At 52.8% G+C, this 27,548-nt stretch overlaps 1 protein-coding gene across 2 annotated transcripts in view; it reads left to right on the forward strand.

Annotated features, from left to right (window-relative positions):
* The window catches only part of MTOR (mechanistic target of rapamycin kinase), a 133,305-nt gene that overhangs the window by 95,649 nt on the left and 10,108 nt on the right, over positions 1–27,548 (forward strand). For both annotated transcript variants that reach the window (XM_008251668.5, XM_002723353.6), the window contains exons 32-50: positions 2,047–2,162; positions 3,220–3,297; positions 3,500–3,607; positions 6,985–7,110; positions 7,192–7,323; positions 11,598–11,713; positions 12,356–12,473; positions 14,983–15,225; positions 15,773–15,873; positions 16,544–16,640; positions 16,940–17,038; positions 17,213–17,335; positions 17,434–17,616; positions 17,995–18,129; positions 18,337–18,511; positions 19,466–19,601; positions 22,579–22,726; positions 23,337–23,459; positions 25,613–25,695. In XM_008251668.5, coding sequence (XP_008249890.1) covers positions 2,047–2,162; positions 3,220–3,297; positions 3,500–3,607; positions 6,985–7,110; positions 7,192–7,323; positions 11,598–11,713; positions 12,356–12,473; positions 14,983–15,225; positions 15,773–15,873; positions 16,544–16,640; positions 16,940–17,038; positions 17,213–17,335; positions 17,434–17,616; positions 17,995–18,129; positions 18,337–18,511; positions 19,466–19,601; positions 22,579–22,726; positions 23,337–23,459; positions 25,613–25,695 — 2,440 coding nt within the window. The remainder of the gene's footprint in view (positions 1–2,046; positions 2,163–3,219; positions 3,298–3,499; positions 3,608–6,984; positions 7,111–7,191; positions 7,324–11,597; positions 11,714–12,355; positions 12,474–14,982; positions 15,226–15,772; positions 15,874–16,543; positions 16,641–16,939; positions 17,039–17,212; positions 17,336–17,433; positions 17,617–17,994; positions 18,130–18,336; positions 18,512–19,465; positions 19,602–22,578; positions 22,727–23,336; positions 23,460–25,612; positions 25,696–27,548) is intronic.

Here is a 27,548-nt window from a genome sequence, read left to right on the forward strand (position 1 = left end):
CTGGGACACCTCACACACCTCAGGGAAGTGCTGTATTTTTGTTTTCTGGTTTATTACAAAGGACACAAGGGAACAGGTGTGCACAGCTTCTGTCCCCATGGAGGGGGGTGGCCTGTCCTCCCGGCACAGGCGTGTGTGCGTCTGTCAACACAGCCCTCAGGGTTCAGGAGCGCCCTTACCACACAGGGCTTTCCTAGGGCTTGAGGCGTTCTGTGCAACACACAGCGACAAAGGTCCAGATCCGGCTGGCGCCGCAGCTCAATAGGCTAATCCTCCGCCTTGCGGCGCCAGCACACCGGGTTCTAGTCCCGGTCGGGGCGCCGGATTCTGTCCCGGTTGCCCCTCTTCCAGGCCAGCTCTCTGCTGTGGCCCGGGAGTGCAGTGGAGGATGGCTCAAGTACTTGGGCCCTGCACCCCATGGGAGACCAGGAGAAGCACCTGGCTCCTGGCTCCTGGCTCCTGCCTTCGGATAGGCGCGGTGCGCCGACCAAAGCGCGCCGGCTGCGGCAGCCGTTGGAGGGTGAACCAAAGGCAAAGGAAGACCTTTCTCTCTCTCTCTCTCTCTCTCTCTCTCTCTGTCCACTCTGCCTGTAAAAAAAAAAAAAGTCCAGATCCATCTCTTATACACCACAGTGGGTTTGCTTTTCATTTGTCTTCAACAGACTACTGGGTTCTTTTCCTCTCATAAATGAGGCCTAGAGGTAGGCAGTCCCTGACAGTTTCCTGTCACACGCTCAGTCCGCCTCCTGATCCAGTGTGGTCGCTGGAGTTCGTGTCCTCCAGGAGACCGCGGTCCATCTCCTTTCGTTTCTGAACGTGCATCCTAGAACTTAGATGGCCACGTGGAGAGGGTAGCGAGAGACCCACGCGCCCTGTGCCGTCTCAGCGGTTAGAACCCGTGGAGAGGGTAGTGAGAGACCCACGCGCCCTGTGCCATCTCAGCGGTTAGAACCCTTCTGCCACTTTGTCTTGTCTCTTCTTGCTGCCCGCTGCTCACTTACCTCACTCCTGCTCCCAGGGGATTTTTGAGCAGAGACTTTTTGAATCTCGGCAGGCCTGGGTAGCGTTCTGACGTTCAGACGTCAGGCCCAGCCCAGAGGATTAGCAGTGTGTGTGCTGGGAGGGGAGCGGGGACGGAGATGACCCAGGTGAACAGCTTCGCCCACGGAGGCCGCGGGAAGGTTACGTAACCTTCCGCCTGTTCCATCCCTCCTGAGTCACAACAGTTATTTCCTTTGCTTTCATGAGCTCTGGGCTGGATCCGGAACATTTTTCAAAAACAAATTGCTTCCTGAGGAGTCATCGTTTGCTGTTTGCTTTCGCCCAGAGGCACAGAGAGTGGAGGAGCCGATGGTCTGACGGGAAAGGCAGCAAAGTGCCTTGTAAAATTGGCAGCCCTGCGGCTTGCAGCTCACGAAGCTGGTGCCTTCTGCAGATGGTCTTGGAAATCCTGGCCTGTGATGCGCACTCTGCCCACCAGGGGGGGCAAAGCCTCTTCCTGGATCAGCCGTTTCCCCAGGCTGATGGGACAGAGACCGCTGTGCTGTGACCCGGCCCGTCTTCCCTTATAACAGAACCTCTTCAGATAGTTATTTCTTCCCCCCGAGGCAGAGATTCTGCCAGTAAAACAGGCAAGCCGTGTGTCTGTTCCTGTCCCCTATCTGTGGAATGGCCACTTCCAGCTGCTTAGAGAAAAAGGCAATTTCCCCACACAGCACTGACCCGGGAGGTGCTCCCCTGCCGGGGAGGAAAGCCGCCGTGGCTCCCCGCCAGGTTCCCGAGGTGCCGTGTGCGAGCCGCCAGTGTGTTTGCACTCGTGTGCTCTCATGGCTCATGGGGCTCCTGAGTTAGGAAGACAGACGGGACTTTGTTACCTCCACCCCACATGTGTCTTCACTGGATTTGGGTACCTCAGGCTCAGATTCACCGGGTTTGTTCGTCCCCTAAGCTAAATGAGGGTGACATTGGCAAAACCTATGGGAGACACTGCCTCTAGCACAGCCGGCTGACCACCCCGGTGCTTCCTCTGTGTGTGTGTGTGCCTAGGCCAGTGGGACAGCATGGAAGAGTACACCTGCATGATCCCTCGGGACACGCACGATGGGGCGTTCTACAGAGCTGTGCTGGCGCTGCATCAGGACCTCTTCTCGTTGGCCCAACAGGTAAAAAGCCACACAGCCCCAGACTTCCCAGCAGGGTCAGGTAATTGTGCCCAGCCCGTGGTCTCCTTAGCGCAGGTGCTTGCGTCAGTAGGCCGCTGTCCGTCAGCTCTAGCAGTATTGATTAGACTCCATGAACTCATTAGAGTAGCCTGGTACGTGGTACTCACCAGCAACACTCAGCATTGCAATTGTTTGTGGAGTTTGCTTCTTGGGTCGTCACTGCTTCCTTTTCATTACCCTGCCTTCGCATTCCTTGTAGTAGGGGGAAGCTGTGCGTTTCACCAAGGGAGGGTTCAGGGAGCCGGTGACCCCCACCATGCAAAAGAATCACGAGGGTCTCTGGGCTGTGCAGGGCGGCACCTGCCGCTTACCCTGCCCGGGAGCAGGTGCTCTGCTGACTGGCAGAATGCAGTGAACGTGGAGTCACACCCCTCTGGCAGGCAGCAGACTGTCCCGGATGAGGTGCTCTTCGGGTAAATGATCTGTGCACTGAAGGGATGGGGACATAGCAGTCAACCTTAAACATGCGAAGAGCTCCACCAGAGGGGCCTTTAATTGATGGCACACAGAAGATTCAAGCTGCCATCCCATGGCACCCCTGCACCCTGATCGATGCGATGGGAACTGAGAGCCCAGGGCTCGGGGATCCTTGTGGATTTCAGAGGTGCTTCTCCACGGAGAAGGGGGCCAGTGCATGTGTTTTCACACACAAGCCTGGCAAGCACAGTGAAAAGAAGGTGGATCCCCAGGCGTGCCCCGAGCCGCAGGGCCACAGCACGCGTCCCTCCTTCCCTCTGCCACTGAGGTTGCGGCCGTTGCCTCAGAGAGGCTTCAGGCTTTTCAACGCCGTACGTTTCTGTAAGTGAGAAACTGGAAGTACTCTTTGCTAGCCATTCAGATCTTGGAAAAGCTTGCTTCTCTCCTCGGTGAATTTTTCCCTTCCTCACTGAAATTTAAGGGAGACAAATAACACTTGCAGCTCCCTGGGAAGCCCTACAAGAACTTTAGGCTCCCCAGGCCAGAGCTCCGGTCCAGGCCTCCTTTGTTTCTCTCCTAGTGTATCGACAAGGCCAGGGACCTGCTGGATGCAGAGCTCACCGCCATGGCAGGAGAGAGCTACAGCCGGGCGTACGGGGTGAGTGTCGGGATTCTGTGCCTTGTTGGTTTTCAGGCCTCTCTCAGTTCTTTTTTCCAGAGGCAGACTCACAGGCTGTTGGAAATATGCCTGTTTTCTCAGGTCAGCAGAGACCCTAACAGTAGAAGGAATGATTTAAATTAATCCTGCCTTTGGGTTGTTCATGCAGTAATTAGACTGGAATGTGATTTGCTTCCATCAGGCCATGGTTTCTTGCCACATGCTCTCTGAGCTGGAGGAGGTTATCCAGTACAAACTTGTTCCTGAGCGGCGCGAGATCATCCGTCAGATCTGGTGGGAGCGACTGCAGGTGAGCCCGGTCGAGAGCCCTGGTGCACCCAGCCACCCCTGCCAGGACCTGGGTGAGGCCGTGCCCTCGCTGCTCTTAGTGTGCTTCTACTGCCGCCTACACGAAGCTTGAAGCTGGCAGACGAGGCTAAACACTGAACCCCAGGCTCTGGGCTGAGCTCCGGCTGAGGGAGAATGGCAGATTGTCCAGCCTCTCTCTTCTCTAGGAGAAAATAAAATATCTTTATATTTTTATAATGAAAGAAATAAGAGTAAGGGAGACAGGGAGGGAAAGAGGAAAGGAAAGAAAATGTCTTTAATAAGTAGTACTTCTGACCAGGCAAGTGGGAGTCGCTAACCTCAAAACCAGTGACTTTCAACCCCAGCTGCACAGGAGGATCTCCGGGATGCTTTCTAAAAGCCCCAGTGCTGGGCCGTCCCCCCGACTGCTGGCAACGTCCAGGGTAGACCCAGGGTCAGCGTCTTTCAGGATCGCTGGATGATTCCAGGTGCAGCCAAGGCGGAGACCCACTGCTCCAAACTCCTCGTGCCCCCACCCCACATCCAGCTGTTCTAAACAGTTCTGATGTCTCCTGTTCTGATGGTCTCCTTCGCCACCCTGTCGTCCGCCATGCCTTGGGTCAGGGTCAGACGGTCTCCTGACGCTGTTTCCCTTTGAAGAGAAACCTCTCCGAGTCCTCCATCAGCGTTTTCCTTGTAGCGTTTTGGTCGCTGCAGCACAAGGAGCTGTCAGTTCCAGACGTGGAAGTCAGCAGTCTTAAGCGTTCTTGGAAAGGGTGGCCGGTTCTCCCCTCCCGTGAGCAGGCGGGCGGGAGTGCCCCCGGGAGTGAGAGCGCTCGTCTCCATGCCCCTCACCGTTGGCCCGGCACTTATGAGCCATTTCCTCTTGGCCACGGCCACGTCTAATTCCAGTTCTCTCCCAGACCACTCAAGGGTTGTGCTTCCAGACTTTTCATGAGGCCGCATTCCTGCCTGGGGAGCTCAGGACACATTCCCCTGGACAGGAGCGGGCGATGGCAGAGGCGCATCTGTGAATGCACTCATTTACGGCTCTGAAGTAGCACATACAGTTCTTTTACATGTTTTATTAGTAAGTATGAAATGCCCGCTGAGTGTTTTGGTGGAAAATTGTCCACTGGGCACCAGAAAGAATTTCAAAATGGAGCATTTCCCACTCGACTTGAACACACCCTGGGTTTTTTGAGTGGCTGTGCAGGGGTGAAGTTTTCCAATCAGTCAGAGATTTGATGACTCTTCTGACAGTCTGGCAAGTGGGACTTAATCCAAGTAGAGGCTCAGGGACGGGGGTAGGGGGGGCGGTGCGCGGATTGAGTGAGTCCTGGGGACTCTGCTGGGTCAGGTTCAGCACACCGTCATTGCCTCCAGCCTCCAGGACTGTGCGGAGACACCGAGCGTGGGAGAAACTAGCCATTGATGGGAAGCGACCAAGACAATCTCCCAATGCACTTGTTTGTATTTTTGTGAAATAGTCACTCAATGTACTTTTTTCTATTTTTCTAACTTTCCAAGTCATTGTTGTCACACTTCATAGGATGGAAAAATACCATCCACGGCCTGCAAATAAAGCACTACATTGTGGTGGAAACTTGGCTCTCGTGGATGGCTCCTTGCCCACACACTCAGTGAACTGCCTGGGCTGGAAAATGGCCATTTGTGGTCAAGTCATTTAAATTAAAACCCCCACCCAGAGACTCCCGCAAGGTGGGTGGAGAGGTCAGCCTTGCCTGTACTGCCTCTCCTCTGACCTTGAGTATGGTCAGGCTCACTCTGCACCCTGTCAGTGTGGCTGGATTGCTAAGTTCAGTTCCATGGAGGGCAGCTTCGTGGAATTTGCCCATGAAGCACAGATGTCCGGAGCCATCTCCCCTCCTGAGTCTGACTCCTTGCCAGTGAGGGGGGAAAGGAGAAGTTCGCTTTACTCTTTGCAGTCATTTGATGTAAAATTAGCTTAGCCCCTTAGATAGTGATTAATTTGCTCCTTTTCTTAATTATAAAGAATTCATATGTGTAAACTAATGAAGCACTTCCCCTCCTATCTGTAGTTTTTAGTCTGAGACATGGAAGCAAAGAGGAAAGGCATCAAAGATGGCCAGTTCATGGGGGTCTGGAAGTCAGGTGCAGGCTTAGTAACATCAGAAACACAAATGCTACCAACTTAGGCAACATCATTTGTTTGTTTGTTTTTTTTATTTTAAAGATTTATTTATTTTTATTTATTTGAAAGTCAGAGTTACACAGAAGAGAGGCAGGGAGAGAGAGAGAGAGAGAGAGAGGTCTTCCATCTGCTATTTCACTCCCCAATTGGTCACAATGACTGGAGTTGTGCCGATCCAAAGCCAGGAGCCAGGATTTTCTTCTGGGTCTCCCACGCAGGTGTAGGGGCCCAAACACTTGGGCCATCTTCTACTGCTTTCCCAGGCCACAGCAGAGAGCTGGACAGGAAGTGGAGCAGCCGGAACTCGAAACGGCACCCATATGGGATGCCAGCACTGCAAGTGGCGGCCTTTCCCGCTACGCCACAGCCCCGACCCTAACATCATTTGAAAGTTAGAAATGTTCGGCCGGCGCCGCGGCTCACTAGGCTAATCCTCCGCCTTGCGGCACCGGCACACCGGGTTCTAGTCCCGGTCGGGGCGCCGGATTCTGTCCCGGTTGCCCCTATTCCAGGCCAGCTCTCTGCTGTGGCCAGGGAGTGCAGTGGAGGATGGCCCAAGTGCTTGGGCCCTGCACCCCATGGGAGTCCAGGAGAAGTACCTGGCTCCTGCCATCGGATCAGCGCAGTGCGCCGGCTGCAGCGCACTGGCCGCGGCGGCCATTGGAGGGTGAACCAACGGCAAAAAAGGAAGACCTTTCTCTCTCTCTCTCTCTCTCCCTGTCCACTCTGCCTGTAAAAAAAAAAAAAAAAAAAAAAAGAAAGAAATGTTTAAACTTGTTTCACACTTAGTTTTTTGAATTTTGAATGATGCGTGTTAAGTTTAACCTTTTTGTCGGTGGTAGTTATCTTCAACTGGAGAGACTGAGTACTAAAGGTTAACACTAAGCCTATTTATACTCTACAAAAGAAATTGAAACAACTGGATTCATTGAATCGCTGTGGAGTTGGTGCCATTTTTATTCTGCTTTATAAGTCAGTCACAAAGAGGTTCTACAAGCTGCCCGAAGTCTCACGGACAGAAGTGGCCGAGCCAGGGCTCCGGCTCCGGACCCTGAGCTCTGCTGCTCAAGTCGTGCCCTGACATGAGAAAGTGGAGGTTGCACCGTGAGGCTCCTTTTTGCTTTAGAGAGGACTTCTCTGACGCTCGAGGCAAGTAAGATACAGCAGAGGACACGTCTAATGGTCATTTCTGAATATTCCAGGGCTGCCAGCGTATTGTAGAGGACTGGCAGAAAATCCTCATGGTGCGATCCCTTGTGGTCAACCCTCATGAGGACATGAGAACATGGCTCAAGTACGCAAGCCTGTGTGGCAAGAGCGGCCGGCTGGTGAGAACCCTGCCACCAAGGAAGGGTGGGTGGTGCTCCCGGTGCGGTGCTGTTGATAACCTGGCTTCTCTTGTCTTTAAGGCGCTTGCCCATAAAACCTTAGTGTTGCTTCTGGGAGTCGATCCATCTCGCCAACTTGACCACCCTCTGCCAACAGTTCACCCTCAGGTGACCTACGCCTACATGAAGAACATGTGGAAGAGCTCTCGTAAGGTCTGTGTGTGTGTGTGTCCCTCCAGTAATAATCCACCTTCTCCAGAACGCTTGTCTGGTCTGTTTCTCACAGCTTCCTCAAAGCCCGCCACGCAGACAGCGTTCAGACCACGCACCCTCGGTGTCGGGGGTCTTCCTGTACAAAGGACTGATTTCACAGGGATCCTAGTTGAGGAGATGCATGTGTGAGAGTGATCACAGTTAGGGTAGTCGATACCCAGAAACTGCTCAGATGTGGGAAGGCACAATTTCTGCTCTACAAAAAGATGGGCTGTTCCGTCCAAGAAGTGCGTGTTTGTGACAACCCAGACTAGAGCTTTCGCAAGACCAGTTCGGTTTTTTCAGACTTCCAGTCTCCTTTCCCATCATCAGTGTGGATTCAAAAGCAACACCACACAGGGTGTAATGCTGAAGCCAGGAGGAAACATTATCCTGAGGCCAGTGTGGAATTCCTCTTTATTTACAGACAAGCCCTTAAGAAGTGGATGTGACTGCTGATCTTGGTTTTTGTTTTTTTGTTTGTTTTTGACAGGCAGAGTGGACAGTGAGAGAGAGAGACAGAGAGAAAGGTCTTCCTTTACTGTTGGTTCACCCTCCAATGGGCTGCTGCAGCTGGCGCGCTGCGGCCAGCGCACCACGCTGATCCGAAGCCAGGAGCCAGGTGCTTCCTCCTGGTCTCCCATGCGGGTGCAAGGGCCCAAGCACTTGGGCCATCCTCCACTGCCTTCCCGGGCCACAGCAGAGAGCTGGACTGGAAGAGGGGCAACCGGGACAGAATCCGGCGCCCCGACCGGGACTAGAACCGGTGTGCCGGCGCCACAAGGCGGAGGATTAGCCTAGTGAGCTGCAGCGCCAGTCGGGTTTTGGTTTTTAAACAGCCTGCCTTGATGATGGTGGTGTAGACGCTGGAGGCAAAATCAGCACCTCCTTTGGCTACCCGAAGGAGGATGAAATTCCTAGTGGCTCTCCCTGTTGTGGCCCCTGCACTGGATGCCAGGTTGAGAAAGGAAGGGGCAGCAGCCGCTGCAGCCATGGCTGTGCAGAGCTCTGCTGAGAGAGGTTCGTGTGCTGCAGGTGTGCGGGAAGGTCCCTGGCTGCACCTGGAGCCCCCCCGCTGAGGTGGTGCTGCTGTGTCACTGTGAATGTCACCCGGAGTGGGGTCGGCCGCCCTGCACCCGGCAGGTGCCTGGTCCTTGACTGGAGTTGACCTCATCGCTGAGGACCAAGTGTCTTTCTCCAAGTGTGTGATTTAGGCATCTTGGTTTTTGTTTAGTGTTGTTTGGGTTTTTGGTGTCTTGAGGTTCCCAGGCCAGAGCATTTCGGATTCCAAACCTGACCTTCTCTGGGCAGATGAGAAAACCAGAAGGTGCTGGATCCGGTTAGGGTCTGGTTCCTTCCTGAGCGTCGTCTCCAAGACTGCAAATATCTTGCCACAGCAAGTGGAAGGAAGCTTTTTGGTGGTGTCCCAGCCAAGAAGTGACTTCTTTCAACATCTCACAGCAGCCCAGCTTCTCTGCAGAGTATGGCCTTTTCTTACTAGCCCACATTCTGGTGGGATTAAATACTTAGAAACCCATTTAAAGTTAGGCGTGTGGACTTGAAGCCCAGAGCTAGACATTTCACAGCTCTGCGGTTCGGGAGCTTGACTGCTCATGAGGTGTGTTGAGGAGCCAGTCACTCAGACAAGGACAGTGCACTCTGCCTGGCCCACGCAGAAGAAAGCACACGAGAAGGAGCAGTCCCATGCTACAGGAGGGCGTCTGACCACAGGAGCCTGTGGGATGCTGGGATGCAGGAGGCTGTGGGATGCTGGGACGACAGGAGCCTGTGGGATGCTGGGACGACAGGAGCCTGTGGGATGCTGGAACGACAGGAGCCTGTGGGATGCTGGGATGCAGGAGCCTGTGGGATGCTGGAGCCTGTGGGATGCTGGGACACGTCTCCTTGCCTGGAGATAGGCTCATTCATGAGATTTCACTGAGCCAGGAATATCATTCCTGCCTACACATGACCTAGGCCACCATGAACTGAGAACTGTGCCCAGCCTGTGCCCGGGTGGCCTGAGATGTCCTTCCTTTGGGTGACTGGCCCTTGATGAGTGAACAAATGAATCACCTTTTTTTAAAAAAAATATTTTATTTATTTATTTGATAAGCACAGCTACAGACAGCGTGAGAGAGATGGAGAGAAAGGTCTTCCTTCTGTTGGTTCACCCCCCAAATGGCCGCTACAGCCGGCGTGCTGCACCGATCCAAAGCCAGGAGCCAGGTGCTTCCTCCTGGTCTCCCATGCGGGTGCAGGGCCCAAGCACTTGGGCCATCCTCCACTGCACTCCCTGGCCACAGCAGAGAGCTGGACTGGAAGAGGAGCAACCGGGACTAGAACCAGTGCCCATATGGGATGCCGGTGCTACAGGTGGAGGATTAACCAAGTGAGCCACGGTGCCAGCCCCGAATAAATCACTTTTTACCCCTTCATTTTTGGGAGTACAGAAAAGAAGTTTTCAAATACAGTGCTTTCAATTCCTGGAAAATAAATTGCCTCATGCTATTTCATACTGGATTTTTTCATGCTGGATAAACTTAGTGTTGGGCTTCAAATCCAAACTAATACCTGGCCTCCCTAGTTTAGGGAGCTTCTTTTTTGTTGTTTTGTTTGTTTGGTTGGTTTTTAAGATTTTTTTATTTATTTGAGAGTCAGAGTTACATACAGAGAGGAGAGGCAGAGAGAGAGAGGTCTTCCATCCGATGGTTCACTCCCCAGTTGGCCACAACGGCCAGAGCTTTGGCAATCCGAAGCCAGGAGCCAGGAGCTTCTTCCCGGTCTCCCACGTGGGTGCAGGGCCCATGGACTTGGACCACCTTGTACTGCTTTCCCAGGCCATAGCAGAGAGCTGGATCGGAAGAGGAGCAGCCGGGTCTCAAACCGGCACCCATATGGGATGCCACCAAAAAGAGCTTAAACCCTGGGTCCAAACTGTCAGTGACACCTGGCTCACGGGCTCTGACAAGGACGTGGCACCAGAGGCCTCGCTGCATCCCTGCCTGCTTGATGAACGCAGGTTGCACTGAGAAATCAGCCGCCTCAAGTCTGGCCAATGCAGATGAAAACCTGAAGGAACATTTATCACTTCCCAGGAGTGCGATGCTAATGTGATTCATTTGTCAAAGCCGCCAGTGAGTCCTGGAACTCTGGGAAGGCAGGTGTCTCATTCACTGAGGGGACATCTGTGTGTCTTCCTGGGCGTCCTGCGTGGATTGGCTGCCAAATCAGTTGTTCCTCATTGTCATCTTGGCTCTGGCTGAAACCCTGTATCTTGATGCTGATTAACTCCTTATACTGAAAAGTGTCTGCGGTTGGTCATGTCCCCCAAGCCAGAGAGTCTGATTTCCTTCTAGGCCATCATCACTGATAACGTTTTTATCTAAAAACAAAACAAACAGAAAAAGCTCTCGTGCATAATTTGCCATAAGAAGGCCTATTATTTATCTGAAGTTTTGATTTTTTTCCTTCTTTTCTACAGCAGAGAACATATACCACCTTTGCAGATTCTCTTGTAATTTCCACCCCCAGCCCGTGTCAGTAGATTGAGGTTTTGTCATTTTCCTGTTTGGGCTTTGATGTCTGTGCACTCTGTCTCCATCCTGGAAGCCCTCGAGAAAACGACAGGGACCCGGTCAGGGAAGCACGTGTGTGTAGACATGGCTGACAGCACTCGCCAGGCTGTGACACTGCTCTTCCCTGATCCTAGCACGAAGGTGCCCGGCTGCAGGTGACTGACTGCCGCTCAGCTCGCCGCGGCCTCTCCCTCACCCGTGTGATGCACGAGGCCCCTCACCCCCACTCTGCGTTCTTACCTGGGCCCCGAGGGTCCTGTTTTGAAACCTGTGGTTTTCACTGTGCTGCCATGTCCAGGGTGCCGTGTGTTGTAAACAAACGCTGGAGCTGCATCAGCCTGAAACGCCTCCCCCGGGCGGCGTGTTGTCGTGAAGGAAGCACGACTTCCTGGGGTGGCAGGCCTGGCACTCTCCCAGGGCTCATTAGGCTGGTAATTGCAGTTGGCAAAGGAGAACTAAGCCTTGACTAAGGCAGGAATCTTCCTGAGAAGCTCAGCCGTCTCCCAACCCCGTGCCCTGGTCCTCTGTCCTGTGGGGTCCGTACCTCGGGTCTGGGTGTTCTGTTTGGGGCGGGGTTGACCCGGCAGCCCGTCAGGAACGGGAGCTCCTTCCGTGAGGTTGACGGCGCCCAGTGACCTTCTGTGTCTCTGCGGGCAGATCGATGCCTTCCAGCACATGCAGCACTTTGTGCAGAGCATGCAGCAGCAGGCCCAGCACGCCATCGCCACCGAGGACCAGCAGCACAAGCAGGAGCTGCACAAGCTGATGGCCCGGTGAGCTCCCGGGGCCCCACTGGGGCCGGTCCCTTCCCAGCCCTGCCGGAGCCCCCACAGCAGGGGGGCGATGCCAGCTCCCCGGAGGGCTGGTTCCTGGTTCCTGGGCTCTCTGACCGCTTCCTGCAGGGCCGCAGGCTGCCCAGAGTCCTGCCACTCCTTTTCCTGGCTCAGCAGCCCGAGCTGTCACTCTAGGGAAGTTCATCTTTCTCTGCCTCAGTTTCCTTGTCATGTAAAAGAGATAGGCAGAGCTCCTGTCTCCAAAGGTGGCATAGTAAGGGCAGAGAGTACAATGTTCAGCATTTAGAGCAGCCCCAGAACGCAATAGCGATCAGGAAATAGTAGCTGTTGGTGCTATCATAATAAAGAATGGTGGGGAGGGGGAGGGAGAAGACAGCAGTCAGCAAGAAAAATAATTCACAGAACAAAATGGGTTGTGGCTTGAACTGACCTACCTGGCCCAAGCCCCTGATGCATACAGTCCTGAAAGGCAGAGGTCAAGAAGAAGAGATGATACCTCAAAAGTTTGGCCCAAGAGCCTGTCTCGTTCCCTCCACGTGGTTAAAACGCTGCTGGTCCATCCTGGGGCCTCCTGGGAGGAGTGGACGCCAGGAAGGCCCCTGGGGCTGTTCTGTGTTCCAGCTGTTTCCTGAAGCTTGGGGAGTGGCAGCTGAACCTGCAGGGCATCAACGAGAGCACCATCCCCAAGGTGCTGCAGTACTGCAGCGCCGCCACCGAGCACGACCGCGGCTGGTACAAGGTGAGGCGCGCGTCCGCGGCAGCGCAGCTGCCACAGGAGGTAGAGGCCTGCGCCGGTACGGTGGCAGAGGAGGGTTGATTCCCCGCACTGGTACTGTGTCGGGGGAGGTTGGGGCCCTGCACCGTCACCGTGTCGGGGGAGGTTGGGGCCCCGCACCGTCACCGTGTCGGGGGAGGTTGGGGCCCTGCACCGTCACCGTGTCGGGGGAGGTTGGGGCCCTGCACCGTCACTGTGTGTGGCGCTGGGACTCGCCGCCTCCGCGCCTCACAGCATCTGGACGCACCGTTCCTCTCTGGAACCTTCTTCCCTTGGTCAGCTTCTCTCTGATTCCCCCCCTGCCTGCTCCTCAGCTAAGAACTGAGCCGTCTTTGTTCTTTGTTGGAAGGGTCAGGGTAGCATCTGTTATGTCACAGGGAACTTCCGAAGGATAAACACGATTAGCACACGCATGAAGACGTGACTGAGGCAAGGGTGGCGCACCCATTCTCCCTGGTCAGCGTCGATGGTGACAGCTGCGAGGTGTAGCAGATGTCGTCATTTCCTTTCTGATGTCTCCTTGCTAATTTTGTGAATTAATCCCTCTGGTATCAAAATTTGCACCTGAAAAGCTGCGGGCACATTCACAATAAAGGTTTTATCCTCACTTAGTAAGCAGCTGCATTCTGGTCTGGAGGATGACCGTCTTGCCTTAGGAACCATAGTGGCTCGAGGCCCGCTGCCTGTCCAGAGCTGGACAAACACACCCGGTCAACCTTGAACAGCTGGACCCGGATTAATCAAAACTACCCCTACCCGGAGCTGCCTTTCTTCAGTCAGCTTTAGTCACAAGAAAAAAGCAGGGTCCAGGAACTTTAGTTTTAGTTTTTTGTGTGTGTTTTTTTAAAGATTTATTTATTTGAAAGGAAGAGTTATGTAGAGAGAGAGAAAGAAACCTTCCATCCACTGGTTCACTCCCCCACGTGGCTGGGACTAGGCCAGGAGTTTCATCTGGGTGTCACACGTGGGTGGCAGGGGCCCAAGCACTTGGGCCATCTTCAGCTGCTTTTCCCAGGCCAGGAGCAGGGACATGAACCAGCGCCCCTATGGGATGCCAGTGTCCTAGACGCTTCACCTGCTGCACCACAACACCAACCTCTAGTTTTAGTTTTTGAAAGCATTTCCTGGTGATGTGTGGGTATCTTTGGTTGGTTGTTTTGGGATTTTTGATTTGGTTTGATTTGTTTTTTGATGCTTTCTACTGTCAATCTCATAGCCCCGTGTGCCTGCCAGGACGCTCATCTTGTTCAGTGTGACCCTAGATCAGTGCCTGGTGTGTGGTGGACATGCAGCAGGTGTTTGTTAGACAAACAAAGGCGTAAGAAGACAGTGTGGCTCACTGCAGAGATTACTCCAAGTAAAAGTCAGTTATGGTTGGTCTGCGCTGTCTCAATGGGAAAATAGGCACGTTTATTTTAAAGGCTTTTAGCAAGGAATGCCCAGGAGTTCCCAGCCATCCAGAAAGCCCAACTAGTAGTGGATTGCTAAATGTCCTACTGTCGTGGCAAAGCGACCATGTCCCAAATCCAGTTCTGTCTCCTGCTGCCTTAACCAAGCAGTGGTGTGCGCTAGAGTAACCGCAGCTCAGAACCTCGGGGACATGAAGAGTTCTCCTTTGTCCAGATAAGCACCAAAGATTTCTTCCAGCCAGCAGTCGCTGGGCCTGCTTCTCTACCAGGCCACGGGCCCAGTCTTAGGGCCAGAGAGGCAGACGAGACCCTCCCTGCACCGTGCTCCTGTGCTGTCCGTGTGTTCCCTTGTCCACTGCCAGCGGACTGAGGACCCTCACCGTCACCCCCTGACTCACTGGGACCGCGCTGCCTGCCCCCAGCCTCAGAGGCCTCCCAGGATCTCTTCCAGACGTTCCACTTGCCTGAAAGGCTCCAGCATGCCCGGAGCTCTGTGGTCTGCCCCAGCCCGTGGCCAGCTTCCCCCCCCCACCCCCCCGTGTGTGCCCCAAGCCGCAGTCAGATTCCAGTGAACGCTCGTGCGCCTTGTGCACCTGCATCCTGTTCCTCCCTTGCCAGGAAGTCCTCCCTGCTGCCCACGCGTGTTTCCTCCCGCAGCTGCTCTGAGTTCTCTGAGGCGTCCCAGGTCCCTGGCACTCCCACTCTCCTCCTCTTCCTCCTGGCCTCTGCTGTCTTCTGCCCTGCAGAGTGTGTAGGTCTGTGGGTTGGCAAGTGAGCTCTCCCCCCGGATCTGAGGTTTTGTGAAACCAGGAGCGCACCTGCTCCTCTTGCTGTGCCCCTTCCCCCCAGCAGTCACCACCGAACCTGACCCGGTAAGTGCCCCACAAAGTGAATGGGTCACCGAGAATCCGGTGGCCCCCCCCCGCCCTTGCCTGACCGTCTCACGAAGGTGGACCCTTACCCTGCTGACCACAGAGGAGACAGCCCCAGCCCTTCCCCCACCTTGACGCTGTCGGCCATAGCCCCGGGGTCTGTCTTTGACTCTTGCTGCCCCTGCCCTCCAGGCCTGGCACGCGTGGGCGGTGATGAACTTTGAAGCTGTGCTGCACTACAAGCATCAGAACCAAGCCCGTGACGAGAAGAAGAAGCTGCGCCACGGCAGCGGGGCCAACATCACCACCGCCGCCACCGCCACCGCCGCCACCGCCACCACTACCGCCAGCACCGAGGGCAGCAACAGCGAGAGCGAGGCCGAGAGCGCCGAGAACAGCCCCACCCCCTCCCCCCTGCAGAAGAAGGTCACTGAGGTGCCTCGCCTTCCCCCTCGTCAGGGGCCAGCAGGGCACCAGTGTCTGAGAGCGGGTGCTTGCAAGCCGAAAGGAACCTGTGGGCTCGTGTGCAGCTCCGCTGGGGCTGGAAAACGCTGCCTGTCGGCCCCCCGGCTGCCTGAGACCGTGCTCTCGTGTTGGGGCGGCTCCCAGGGCCCCCAGCTGCTACGTTCCTTGTAGTGTTTCTCACGTGGATGAGCCACTGTCTGCATGTGTGGCCGTCAGGTCCTGGGGCCTCAGTTCCTGTCGTTCTCTCTCCCCTGGGACCGACAGTCACAATGTAGCGGGGCTGGCAGCAGGCCCCAAGAATGGCAGGTTCAGAGCTCCAGCCGCCTCCTCCTGCCCCTTGTGCAGGAGGCCATGTTGGCCCCACTTCCATTCATTCACTGCTCACCGTAAGGGTGTTACGGCATTAACTGATTCAGAACTCAACCACCATTTGGGATGGGTGCTAGTAGCACACACTTGTACCCGTTTTATAGAGAAAGCTGAGGCCAGAGTGTCACTAACGTGTGTGTTCCAACAGGATTTGTCCAAAACCCTCTTGATGTATACTGTCCCTGCGGTCCAGGGCTTCTTCCGTTCCATCTCCTTGTCACGAGGCAACAACCTGCAGGACACGCTCAGGTATCAGGGAAGGGGAGCCTGAACCCTGGCCGACTGGGTCACTGGGAGGACACAGAAGTCACGTGAGGGTCGCCCGAGATCGGCATACGGCCGCTCTCCACTGCAGCTTGAGGGGTAACAGGTGATGGCCCACCTTTGGGTGAAACCTGCGGTGATAAGAAGAGCTAGGGTGAGAACTCTCACGTGTGGTATATTGTGGAGGGAAAATCAACCCATCCGTCTACCACAGTACTGTAAAATCCCTTCAACTTCAGCAGAGGCCTCACCAGTGACCTGAGTCAGTCCAGAGCTTCGTGGGGCCAAGGGCAGCCTGCTCCTTCGCTTGGGGCTCTGGCCGTTGAGTCCCAGGTCGCCCTGTGTGGCGGTGCCTGCTTCTCTAGGTCTGCAGATCTGTGGATCTCTAACATTCTCCCAGCTCACAAGGTCATTGTCAGGATAAGCCGTGGGGGCCCCTGGACATGATGTAGGGCGCAGTACTCATTCACTCAGACGAGCCTCATACTCTGCTCATCACAGCCTCTGTTCCCAGGGAGTCCCGAGAGGAAATGCATTTGAGAACCACTGATCTGAGTCCCTGCTAGTTCTCTTCTCAGGAACCCTAAGATAAATAAAAGATGAGCAGACAGCTGGGAAACCAAATTTTCTCTGGCGTCTCCTTTCTCTTTTCCAGAGTCCTCACCCTGTGGTTTGATTATGGCCACTGGCCAGATGTCAATGAAGCCCTAGTGGAAGGGGTGAAAGCGATCCAGATTGACACCTGGTTGCAGGTGAGTGTGCTGGTGGCAGGTGAGGGTGGGCCGCATTCCCCTTCCTGTGTCTCTTCTCTTGAATCCTGCAAGGCAGAATATGTTGTACGTTGGTAAGGATGTAGGGCTTGCCCCCGCCCCTGACACCCCCTCCCCATTCCCTGTCTCCTTAAGATTCTTGAGGAGAAATGACAAGAAAGACCCATTGCAGAGCCAAGTCGTGTCAACCGAAACAAATGTTTAAAGTCCATCTTTGCCTACAAAATTAGCTAAGGTTGTTTGCCATTTCACATGCCGCCTGCTGTGTCTCTGAACACCAGGTGATACCTCAGCTCATTGCAAGGATTGATACACCCAGACCCCTGGTGGGACGGCTCATTCACCAGCTTCTCACAGACATCGGTCGGTACCACCCCCAGGTATGTGGAAACCCTGGGCAGTGTCTCCTCAAATCCGGTGTGGCGGCAGTCCGCCCAGCCTGCAGCCCCAGCGGCCCGGCGCCTTCCTAAAAGAAAGCCCCCTCCAAGGTGCAGCAGGCCTGTCAGTGTCATGCTTCCTGCCTCCCGTTGCAAATGCTCCTCTGTTCGCCTCAGGCCCTCATCTACCCGCTGACCGTGGCGTCTAAGTCCACCACGACGGCCCGTCACAATGCGGCCAACAAGATCCTCAAGAACATGTGTGAGCACAGCAACACCCTGGTCCAGCAAGCCATGATGGTGAGTCCAGAGCGGAGCGGCGGTCACCGTCCCCCACCGTCCCGCACGGACCCTGCCGGGCCAGCTCACCCCTGGGCTTCTCTCCTCCTGCTCGACAGGTGAGTGAGGAGCTGATCCGCGTGGCCATCCTCTGGCATGAGATGTGGCACGAGGGCCTGGAAGAGGCTTCTCGTTTGTACTTTGGGGAGAGGAACGTGAAGGGCATGTTCGAGGTGCTGGAGCCCCTGCACGCCATGATGGAGCGGGGCCCCCAGACCCTGAAGGAGACGTCCTTCAATCAGGTATGGGCTGCGAAAGCGTGAAAGGACGTTACCCAGGGCTTCTGTGGGGCTCCCTTCCCACTCGTCTTTCTACTGACGGTAAGGCCACAGCATACAAGAACATGAGCAGTGCCTTTTGTCACCAAGTTAGAAGAACCCTCCCAAAATTTTAACTGGAAAATTTAGCAGTTCCCCCAGAGGTCCTTCTCTCTCCTGGTCCTCCCCCCACCTAATAAACCATCCCAGGAGCTGCGATCTTCAGGATGGAGAAGTGCACAGCTTCTCACCACCACCTGCCCACAGCAGGTGCCTGATTTGTGTGGTCAGCTTGGGGGTTTAGCCTCCGAGCTCGGCGGACGCCTTGACAGCTTTCCAATTCCCTGCTGTCGTCCCCCTCAGGCGTATGGCCGAGACCTGATGGAGGCCCAGGAGTGGTGCCGCAAGTACATGAAGTCGGGGAACGTCAAGGACCTCACCCAGGCCTGGGACCTCTACTACCACGTGTTCAGGCGGATCTCGAAGCAGCTGCCCCAGGTGGGACCTTGAGGCTTGTCACAGAGCTAGCTGTCACCATAGTCCTGTCTTACTGTCGTGTAAGTTCTAGCACCCATTCCAAAGCGTCTGGTTACACTTCCACTCACAGACTTTGGAAAAAGTCATTGCTATTAGCAAACCATTGACCATTGCCTTTAAATTCCCCACTGGAGGTCAAAAACTGAATCTTTTGATATTTATTCACAGCTCACATCCTTAGAGCTACAGTATGTCTCCCCAAAACTTCTGATGTGCCGGGACCTTGAATTGGCTGTGCCAGGAACGTATGACCCCAACCAGCCAATCATTCGCATTCAGTCCATAGCCCCGTCTTTGCAAGTCATCACGTCTAAGCAGAGGCCCCGAAAGCTGACACTCATGGGTAAGGACCATCATGCACTTCTGCCAGCTGCTTCTCCCCTCTTCTGAGGTGACACCTGCCATGCACTGCTCAGCTTTCCTACGCGACGTCTCCTGTGTTTATGGAGGGAGGCGTGGAGCATGAGTGCCTCCTGGGACTGTGAGTTCCTCACACAGCTGTGCTGCCTTAGGTGCCAGGGGAATCGCCTTAGGCACATGTGGAGGATGGACTGGGGAGGCAGATGTTGGGAGGTGAGGACCCAGCCAGGAGCACCTGGACGCAAACATGGACAGCAGCAAGCTGCCCTGAAGGAGGGGCTCCTGGGTTCGTCTTCTGACCACCACAGTCTCTCTTTTTGGGAAACGATTATATAAGATTAATTCTCAGGGCCAGTGTTGTGGCACTAAAAGCTAGACTGCCTGCTGTGAACCTGTATTCCACACCAGAGTCCCAGTCGGGAGTCCTGGCTGCTCCGTTTCTGATCCTGCTCCCTGCTGTAGTGCCTGGGGAGGCAGTGGAAAATGGCCCTGCTCCCAGGTGGGAGACCCAGATGGAGCTGCAGGCTCCTGGCTCTGTCCGTGCCCAGCCCCAGCCATCACAGCCATTTGGGGAGGGAACCAATGGAGGGAAAAATCCCTGTTTCTCCCTCTCTATTGCTCAGCCTTTCAAATAAATAAATCTTTTTTTGTTAAGTGAGTTTTCACAGTAAGGATGGTTAAGCAGCAGTCCTGTAATTTCCCTTGGGGGTGTCGGCACCGCCTGCCTGGGACAGGTTCAGGGAGGCACCCTGAGCCTCTCACCCTTGGTAATACTCAGCAGAGCTGTTCTCTTCAATTCCAGAGGTTTTATCTCCTCCTCGAGGGAAGCTGTGATTAGAGAGAGATGTGGCTCGATGACCTCTGTGTAGCCTTTAGACTCTCGGAAGAGGCTTTGAGAACGCGTGGTCTTCCCTAACTGTGCCGCCGTTCCTTGCAGGCAGCAACGGGCATGAGTTTGTTTTCCTCCTCAAGGGGCACGAAGACCTGCGGCAGGACGAGCGGGTGATGCAGCTCTTCGGCCTGGTTAACACCCTCCTGGCCAACGACCCGACGTCTCTTCGGAAGAATCTCAGGTATTCAGATTGCAGTGAAAAAGCCAAAGACTTGAGTGCGAAGTTTCTGTCCATGTAGTCTCAGAGCTTCACAGAAGTGGTAAAGTGATTTTAACCTGGCAAGAAGTCGCCAGTAGCTAAGGCATCGAATACAGAAGGAAAAACTGCAGTCGTTAGAGGATTCTCGTTGAGGAACTGCTTTCATTGCTTCTAGAGAGCCCAGAATGGAGTATTCGCGACCGTTAAACTGGAGGTGCTGCAGATGTGTGCGGCTGCTTAACCTTTCCTGGCCCCGATGCTTTGTTACTCCTCTTCCCATTAAGAGCTTCAGTGTTTAGCAGAGAGATTATTTCAGCCTTAGGAGTAGTCACATGCTTCTTCCCCCAAAGCAGTGAGTTTGTCAGTCACACTGTGAAGACCAGTGTTGTTTTCTTTTTTTTTTTTTTTTTTTTAAGATTTATTTATTTTACTTGAAAGTCAGAATTACACAGAGAGAAAAGGAGAGGCAGAGAGAGAGAGAAAGAGCGAGGTCTTCCATCCGCTGGTTCACTCCCAATTGGCCACAATGACTGGAGCTACGCCGATCCGAAGCCAGGAGCCAGGAGCTTCTTCCTGGTCTCCCATGCGGATGCAGGGGCCTAAGGGCTTGGGCCATCTTCTGCTTTCCCAGGCCATAGCAGAGAGCTGGATAGGAAGTGGAGCAGCAGGGACTCAAACCGGCGCCCATATGGGATGCTGGCACTGCAGGCAGCGGATTTACGCACTACACCACAGCGCCGGCCCCCCCAGTGTTGTTTTCATGTCAGCAGTGCACAGTCCTCTTGTGAGGTGTTATCCCCACTGCACGCCTGTCACAACAGCCACTGTAGCAGACAGAGGGGTTCATTAGAAATAGTGCACATGTCCTGCACTGATCAAGTTTACTGTCTCCCCAGATGGCCACAATGGCCGGGGCTGAGCCAGGCCAGAGACAGGAGCTTCATCCACGTCTCCCATGTGAGTGGCAGGGGCCCAAGGACCTGGGCTGTCTTCTGCTGCTTTTCTCAGGCCATTGGCAGGGAGCTGGATGGAAAGTGGAGCAGTCAGGATACAAACCACCCATGTGGGATGCCAGCATCCCGCGTGGTAGCTTTACCTGCTATACCACAACACCAGCTCCTGAAGTTAACTTTTTTTTTAAGATTTTTTATTTATTTATTTGAGATGCAGAGTTACAGACAGTGAGAGGGAAAGACAGAGAGAAAGGTCTTCCATTCGCTGGTTCACTCCCCAAATGGCTGCAATGGCACTGCATTGCATGGCATTGGCTTCGCCAATCCAAAGCCAGGAGCCAGGAGCTTCTTCCAGGTCTCCCACGTGGGTGCAGGGGCCTAAGGGCTTTGGCCATCCTCTACTGCTTTCCCAGGCCATAGCAGAGAGCTGGATGGGAAGAGGAGCAGCCAGGTCTAGTACCGGTGCCCATATGGGATGCTGGCGCTGCAGGCGGAGGATTAACCTGCACCACTTCGCTGTCCCCCTAAAAGTTAACTTTTAAACTGTAATCACATAGTACATTTCTGTTTACAAAGCCCCTTTGTAATTCTTAGATTTTGTTTTATTTCTCAAATAGGTTAAAAATGAATGCCATTCTTTTTTTTTTTTTTTTTAAGATTTATTTTATTTATTTGAAAGAGTTACAGAGAGAGAGGTACAGCCAGAGAGAAAGAGGTCTTTCATTCCATTGGTTCACTCCCTCAATGGCAAGAGCTGAGCTGATCCGAAGCCAGGAACCAGGAGCTTCTTCCAGATCTCCCACACGGGTGCAGGGGCCCAAGAACTTGGGCCATCCTCCATTGCTTTCCCAGGCCACAGGAGAGAGCTGGATCAGAAGAGGAGCCAGGAATCGAACCGGCGCCCATATGGGTCTGGTGCTGCAGGCTGGGGCCTTAACCTGCTGTGCCACAGTGCCGGCCCCAGTAAATGCCATTCTTAATGTAGAAAGCTGAAAGTATAGTACAGTGTCCTGAAGAGCACCATGGTGATCTAGCTGGAGATTATCCACTGTTACCTTTTGGTGTGTTTTCTTTTCAGTCCTCTGTCTCTTGTGTTCTGTATGTACAGCTTTGTAGACTGTGCTTTTCACTTACAGATTTTTTTTACATCACTAGAGTTCTTCCTAGAAATGTCAGTGACACAGGAAGCTCACTGGATAACAATAAGATGTGAAAGAGCATATTTGATATCCCGTTTGTAAAAGTGAAATAAAAAGTACAACATAGAAAGCTGACAAAAAGGAAATATATTAAAGGATTCACACTGGTTATTTCTGGTTTATAAGACTACAGACACGGGGCCGGCGCCGTGGCTCACTTGGTTAATCCTCTGCCTCTGGCACCGGCATCCCATATGGGCACCGGATTCTGTCCCGGTTGCCCCTCTTCCAGTCCAGCTCTCTGCTGTGGCCCGGGAGTGCAGTGGAGGATGGCCCAGGTCCTTGGGCCCTGCACCCCACGGGAGACCAGGAGAAGTACCTGGCTTCTGGCTTCGGATTGGCACAGCGTGCCGGCCGTAACAACCATTTGGGGGTGAACCAATAGAAGGAAGACCTTTCTCTCTGTCTCTCTCTCTCTCACTAACTCTGCCTGTCAAAAAAAAAAGACTACAGACAGCTTTTCTTCTATATGCCTTTCTGTCTGTCTCAGATTTTTATCAGCCTGAATTACTTCAGCAGTTCAGAGGGAGATCAACATGTAATTTTTTAAATCTAAGAGAAAGGTTTACAGCATAGTAGGGGTACTATAGATAAATGATAACATACTGTAGATTTTTCGAGGAGATTTTGAGGAGATATATTTACTCTAATTGGACAGTACATAGTGTACACATATACAGAACCGTCTCATGGAAATCCACAAACATGTATGATTTCTTATATGTCAGTTAAAAATAAATTTAAAAACTAAAAAAAAAAAAAGCTTACTCTCTCCCGTGTAACAACCTGCTTCCCCATGGGCACCAGCATCCAGAGATACGCCGTCATTCCTCTGTCGACCAACTCGGGCCTCATTGGCTGGGTCCCGCACTGTGACACGCTGCACGCCCTCATCCGGGACTACAGGGAGAAAAAGAAGATCCTTCTCAACATTGAGCATCGCATCATGTTGCGGGTACGTCACAGGGCCGCCACCCGTCACCCCGGACTGTCCTGGAGGCAGAGCTGCCCGCGGGAATCGCGCCGTCTGCCTCTCTGGTTCCGTGTGCCCATAGTTTTTCATACGAAAATCTATTGGAGGGAAGTAACTGTTGGAGAAGGTTTAATGAGTGAGCCCTAAATCAGATAACCCGTGAGAAACCAAAGGAGCCTAAAGCCCAGAAATTAGCTCTGCTCGTAGAGGGACTGGAGACGCACGTGCCGGGCGTGGTGTTTCACCTGTGTTGTGAAGCCCTGCCGGGTGGGGAAGGCAGGGTCAGCAGGTGCATGAGTAGTGAGAAAGAGAACTGTTGCTTGCCCCAAACCTTGACGCCTCCAGTGCTCTCATCCAAACCACAGGCTGTTCTGAGGGTAGGCGTGGTGTTTCCCCTTCTGCCCTGGGAGTGCCCGTGGGTCATCGGGTGGGGTGGCCACTCCATTTGTCCTCGTGCAGTACTCTTCCTGCCCTTCTCCTTTGGCTGAGTTGGGGAGGTCAGAGCCCGGCTCTGCCTGGCCCCCAGCCTTGTCTCCTGGGGTTCAGCTGCCTGCCCGAGGCGCCTCTCACTGAGGGCTGTGTTCTGATGCAGATGGCTCCAGACTACGACCACTTGACTCTGATGCAGAAGGTGGAGGTGTTTGAGCACGCCGTCAATAACACAGCCGGAGACGACCTGGCCAAGCTGCTGTGGCTGAAGAGCCCCAGCTCAGAGGTACGCCCTCACCCCACCCAGCTGCTCAGGCGCTCACCTTCACCCGGCTGCGGCACCCTGGGGGACTCCTGGGCCTGGCTGGTCAAACAAAAAGAAACGGGAAAACCCTGCAGGCTGGCAGATTCAGATTGGGTACTTTCACGTTTGTCCTATTGCTTCCAATAGTATTCGAGCTTTTTATAAATTAGGCATAGTCATTTCCATGTTACAAATTTTTCGATTTATTTTTGATTTTTAAATTTTGTTAATGGTATGTCTTTTGAATTGCGGTTTTTGTTTTTTATATATAAACCTTTTTTAAATTTAGAAGTTAGATTTTTGAATTTATCTCTTTGGCTTTATATTTCAAAAGGCCCTGTTCTCTTCAAGATTATGCATCGGCTGGCACCACGGCTCACTAGGCTAATCCTCCGCCTGCAGCGCCAGCACTCCAGGTTCCAGTCCCAGTTGGGGCGTCAGTTCTGTCCCGGTTGCTCCTCTCCCAGTCCAGCTCTCTGCTGTGGCCCGGAAAGCCAGTGGAAGATGGCCCAAATGCTTGGGCCCTTGCACCCGCATGGGAGACCGGGAGGAAGCGCCTGGCTCCTGGCTTCAGATCGGCGCAGCTTGCCAGCCATAGCGGCCGTTGAAGGGGTGAACCAGCAGAAGGAAGACCTTTCTCACTGTCTCTCTCACTGTCTAACTCTGCCTGTTAAAAAATAAAAAAGATTATGTATCTTTTCTTTTTTTTTAAAATTTTGACAGGCAGAGTGGACAGTGAGAGAGAGAGACAGAGAGAAAGGTCTTCCTTTTGCCATTGGTTCACCCTCCAATGGCTGCCGCGGCCAGTGCGCTGCAGCCGGCGCACTGCGCTGATCCGATGGCAGGAGCCAGGTACTTCTCCTGGTCTCCCATGGGGTGCAGGGCCCAAGGACTTGGGCCATCCTCCACTGCACTCCCTGGCCACAGCAGAGAGCTGGCTTGGAAGAGGAGCAACCGGGACAGAATCCGGCGCCCTGACCAGGACTAGAACCCGGTGTGCCAGCGCTGCAAGGCAGAGGATTAGCTTAGTGAGCCACAGCACCGGCCTAGATTATGCATATTTTCACTTATTTTCTTCCGCTAATTAAAAGGTTGCTTGGTTTTTTTTTTTTTGTTTGTTTGTTTGTTTTTTTACATTTAAAGCCTAATGTAATTTGGAGTTTATTTTTAAATTAACATGTAATTTTTTTTAAATGATTGACTACCACATTAGTTCTCAAATAATCAATCATCTGTCTCAGGACAGGCATTTGGCCCTGGTGGTTAGATGCCTGCATCCCATGGCAGAGTGCCTGGGTTTGCAGGCCAGCTCTGACTCCTGACTCAGCTTCCTGCTAATGCAGAGCCTGGGAAGCAGAGGTGATGGCGCAAGTAATTGGGTCCCTGTGCCTGACCAGGATTGAGTTCCTGGCTCCCGTCTCCAGTCTGGCCCAGTCTGGACCTTTGAGGGCATCTGGAGAGCGATGGAAACTAGCAAACTCTCTCTCTCTCTAACTCTTTTTCTCTCTTTCTCTGTCTCTGCACCTCTCTGCCTCACAAGTAAATAAATAAATAAAAATAAGCTTTTTAGAAGACTCTATCCCTTCAGTACTGTTTTTGAAATTTCATTTTTTACACTAAATTCTTGAGTGCTCTTGGATTTCTTTCTAGGGATTCAGTTCTGATCCATTGCTCTTTCTGCTCAAGTCTCATACTGTTAATATAAGTGTCTTCTTACTGGCTATTCTCATAATTTTTTTCTTCCAGATAAATTTTGGGATTATTTTGTCAATGAGACTTGACAAAAAGGTGCCACTAAATTTTTATTGGAATCCCATTAAATATATCTAACAATTTGGAAGGGTATTGCATCTTTACAATCTTAAGTGCCTATCCGTAAGTGGATATTTTCATTTATTCAGGCCTTTATATTTCCTACAGTATGTCTGCTTATTCATGTAAGTCCTAGACATTTCTGATTGAGTTTATTCGGAAGCATAGTTTCTATTTTTAATCGTGAATGAGACCTTTATTGTATTTTCTAACTGGTCATTGATGGAATATAAGAAAGCAATTGACTGAAGCATAATCATGTTGAAACTGTCCAGGTTTCCGAGGCGTGGTTCACGTTTGTCACGTGTGCCCTTGTGTTCTAGGTGTGGTTTGACCGAAGAACCAATTACACCCGCTCGTTAGCCGTCATGTCAATGGTGGGGTATATTTTGGGCCTGGGAGATAGGTGAGTGGATGTATTCTTCTTTCTCCATCTTAGTTTTCTTGAATAGATCCATCTTATTTCCCTGTGAGCTTTGTGACCATTTTGTAAACAAACATTTGTGTTTTGTACTTCAGGCCTGTTTTGCAGCATCAGCTTTTGTCTCCTGTTTGTTAAACAGGCCGAGGGAATAGCGGAGCAGACTACAGAGGAGAGGGTCCTGCTTCCTCTGTAGTTCACTGTAGCATACTTAGATCAGATGGTGTTTAATTGTGTCGATGTTTGCGTATTCCTCTGAGAGGCAGACAGATAGAGCACCCCCACCCACTGATCACTTCCCAGCGCTCACAATGACCAGGGATAGGCCAGGAGCCAGGGACTGGATCCAGATCTCCCATGTGAGTAGCAGAAACCCAGTTACTTACAGCCATCACCACTGCCTCAGAGGGTCTGCATTAGCAAGAGGCTGGAGTCAGGAACCACGCCCAGGTGCCGAACCCATGCGCTCTGGGGTGGGATGTCGGCCTCTTAACTGCTGGGCCAGACACCCACCCTGATCAGATTGGCTATTGACTGAATAAGCATCTATCAATTACCAACATCCTCAGGTAAATACTCCTATGTCTATAGCTGAAACCAAGCAAAGTACATCCTTCTGGTATTTTTGCATAATCAATTTTGTCCAAATGTACTAACTGAGGAAATCATTTATGAATATTCAGAAATTGATTTACAATAAGGTAAAGAAAACTGATTCTCTGAGTAGCTTTTCTCTTAGTGTCTTATGCCATACAACCATTTGACAGTAAAAATAATTTTACCCCACAAAAACAGTTAATTATTGTTTTTAAAAAAAGACGAGCACAGGGGTGGGTATTGTGATTCAGCAGGTTAAACCACTGCTTAGGACACCCACGTCCTATACCAGAGTGCTGGTTCAAGTCCCAGCTGCTCCTCTTCCCGTCCAGCTTCTTGCTTATGTGCCTGGGAAGGCAGCAGATGATGGCCCAAGTATTTTGGTCTCTGCCACCCACATTAGGAGACCCAGATGGAGTTTCTAGCTCCTGGCTTCAGCCTGTTCCAGCCCTGACTTTTGGGGGCATTTCGGAAGTGAACCAGTAGATGGAAGATCTCTCCCTCTTTCTCTCTCTCTTCTGTCACTCTGGCTTTCAAACAAATAAATCATTTAAAAAAAAAAGTTGGGGCCAGCACTGTGGTGTAGTGGGCTAAACCTCTGCCTACAGCACTGGCATCCCATATGGATGCCAATTCAACTCCCAGCAGCGCTTCTTCCAACCCAGCTCTCTGCTGTGCCCTGGGAGAGCAGCGGGAGATGACCCAAGCGCTTGGGCCCCTGCACCCGCATGGGAGACCTGGAAGAAGCTCCAGGCTCCTGGCTTCAAATCGGCCCAACTCCGGCCATTGCAGCCAATTGGGGAGTGAACCAGGAGATAGAAGACCTCTCTCTCTGTCTGTAATTCTACCTCCCAAATAAATAAATTAAATCTTTTTAAAAAATTGGAGAATGCCTGTTGACAAGAGCCAGGTGATTGACCCTGTGTGGATTGGCTCAAGGGCTCCAGGAGACAGACCCGTGGTAGTTCCTCAGCCGTCGTGGTGGAGCCTCTCCACTCTGAGGGGCCGTCACTGCCAGGAACTATTTATCTTGTGGCCAAGACCTGGGAAAGCAGAGCATCCTGGGCCAGTGGGCCAGGCTGTGACTCACACAGATAAATCTCATTTCAGCCCCACAGCAGGAGTTGGCAGGCTCTTCTGAGCAGGACCAAATAGTAGATATTTTGGGCTTTTTTGGGTCTGTCCCAGCTACCCTATTCTGCTGTTACAGCATAAAACAGGTGGAAGCCATCCCTAGGCAG

Source organism: Oryctolagus cuniculus, chromosome 7 (genome assembly GCF_051225735.1).
Source record: "Oryctolagus cuniculus isolate XC-2025 breed Fujian yellow rabbit chromosome 7, ASM5122573v1, whole genome shotgun sequence".
NCBI lineage: Eukaryota > Metazoa > Chordata > Mammalia > Lagomorpha > Leporidae > Oryctolagus > Oryctolagus cuniculus.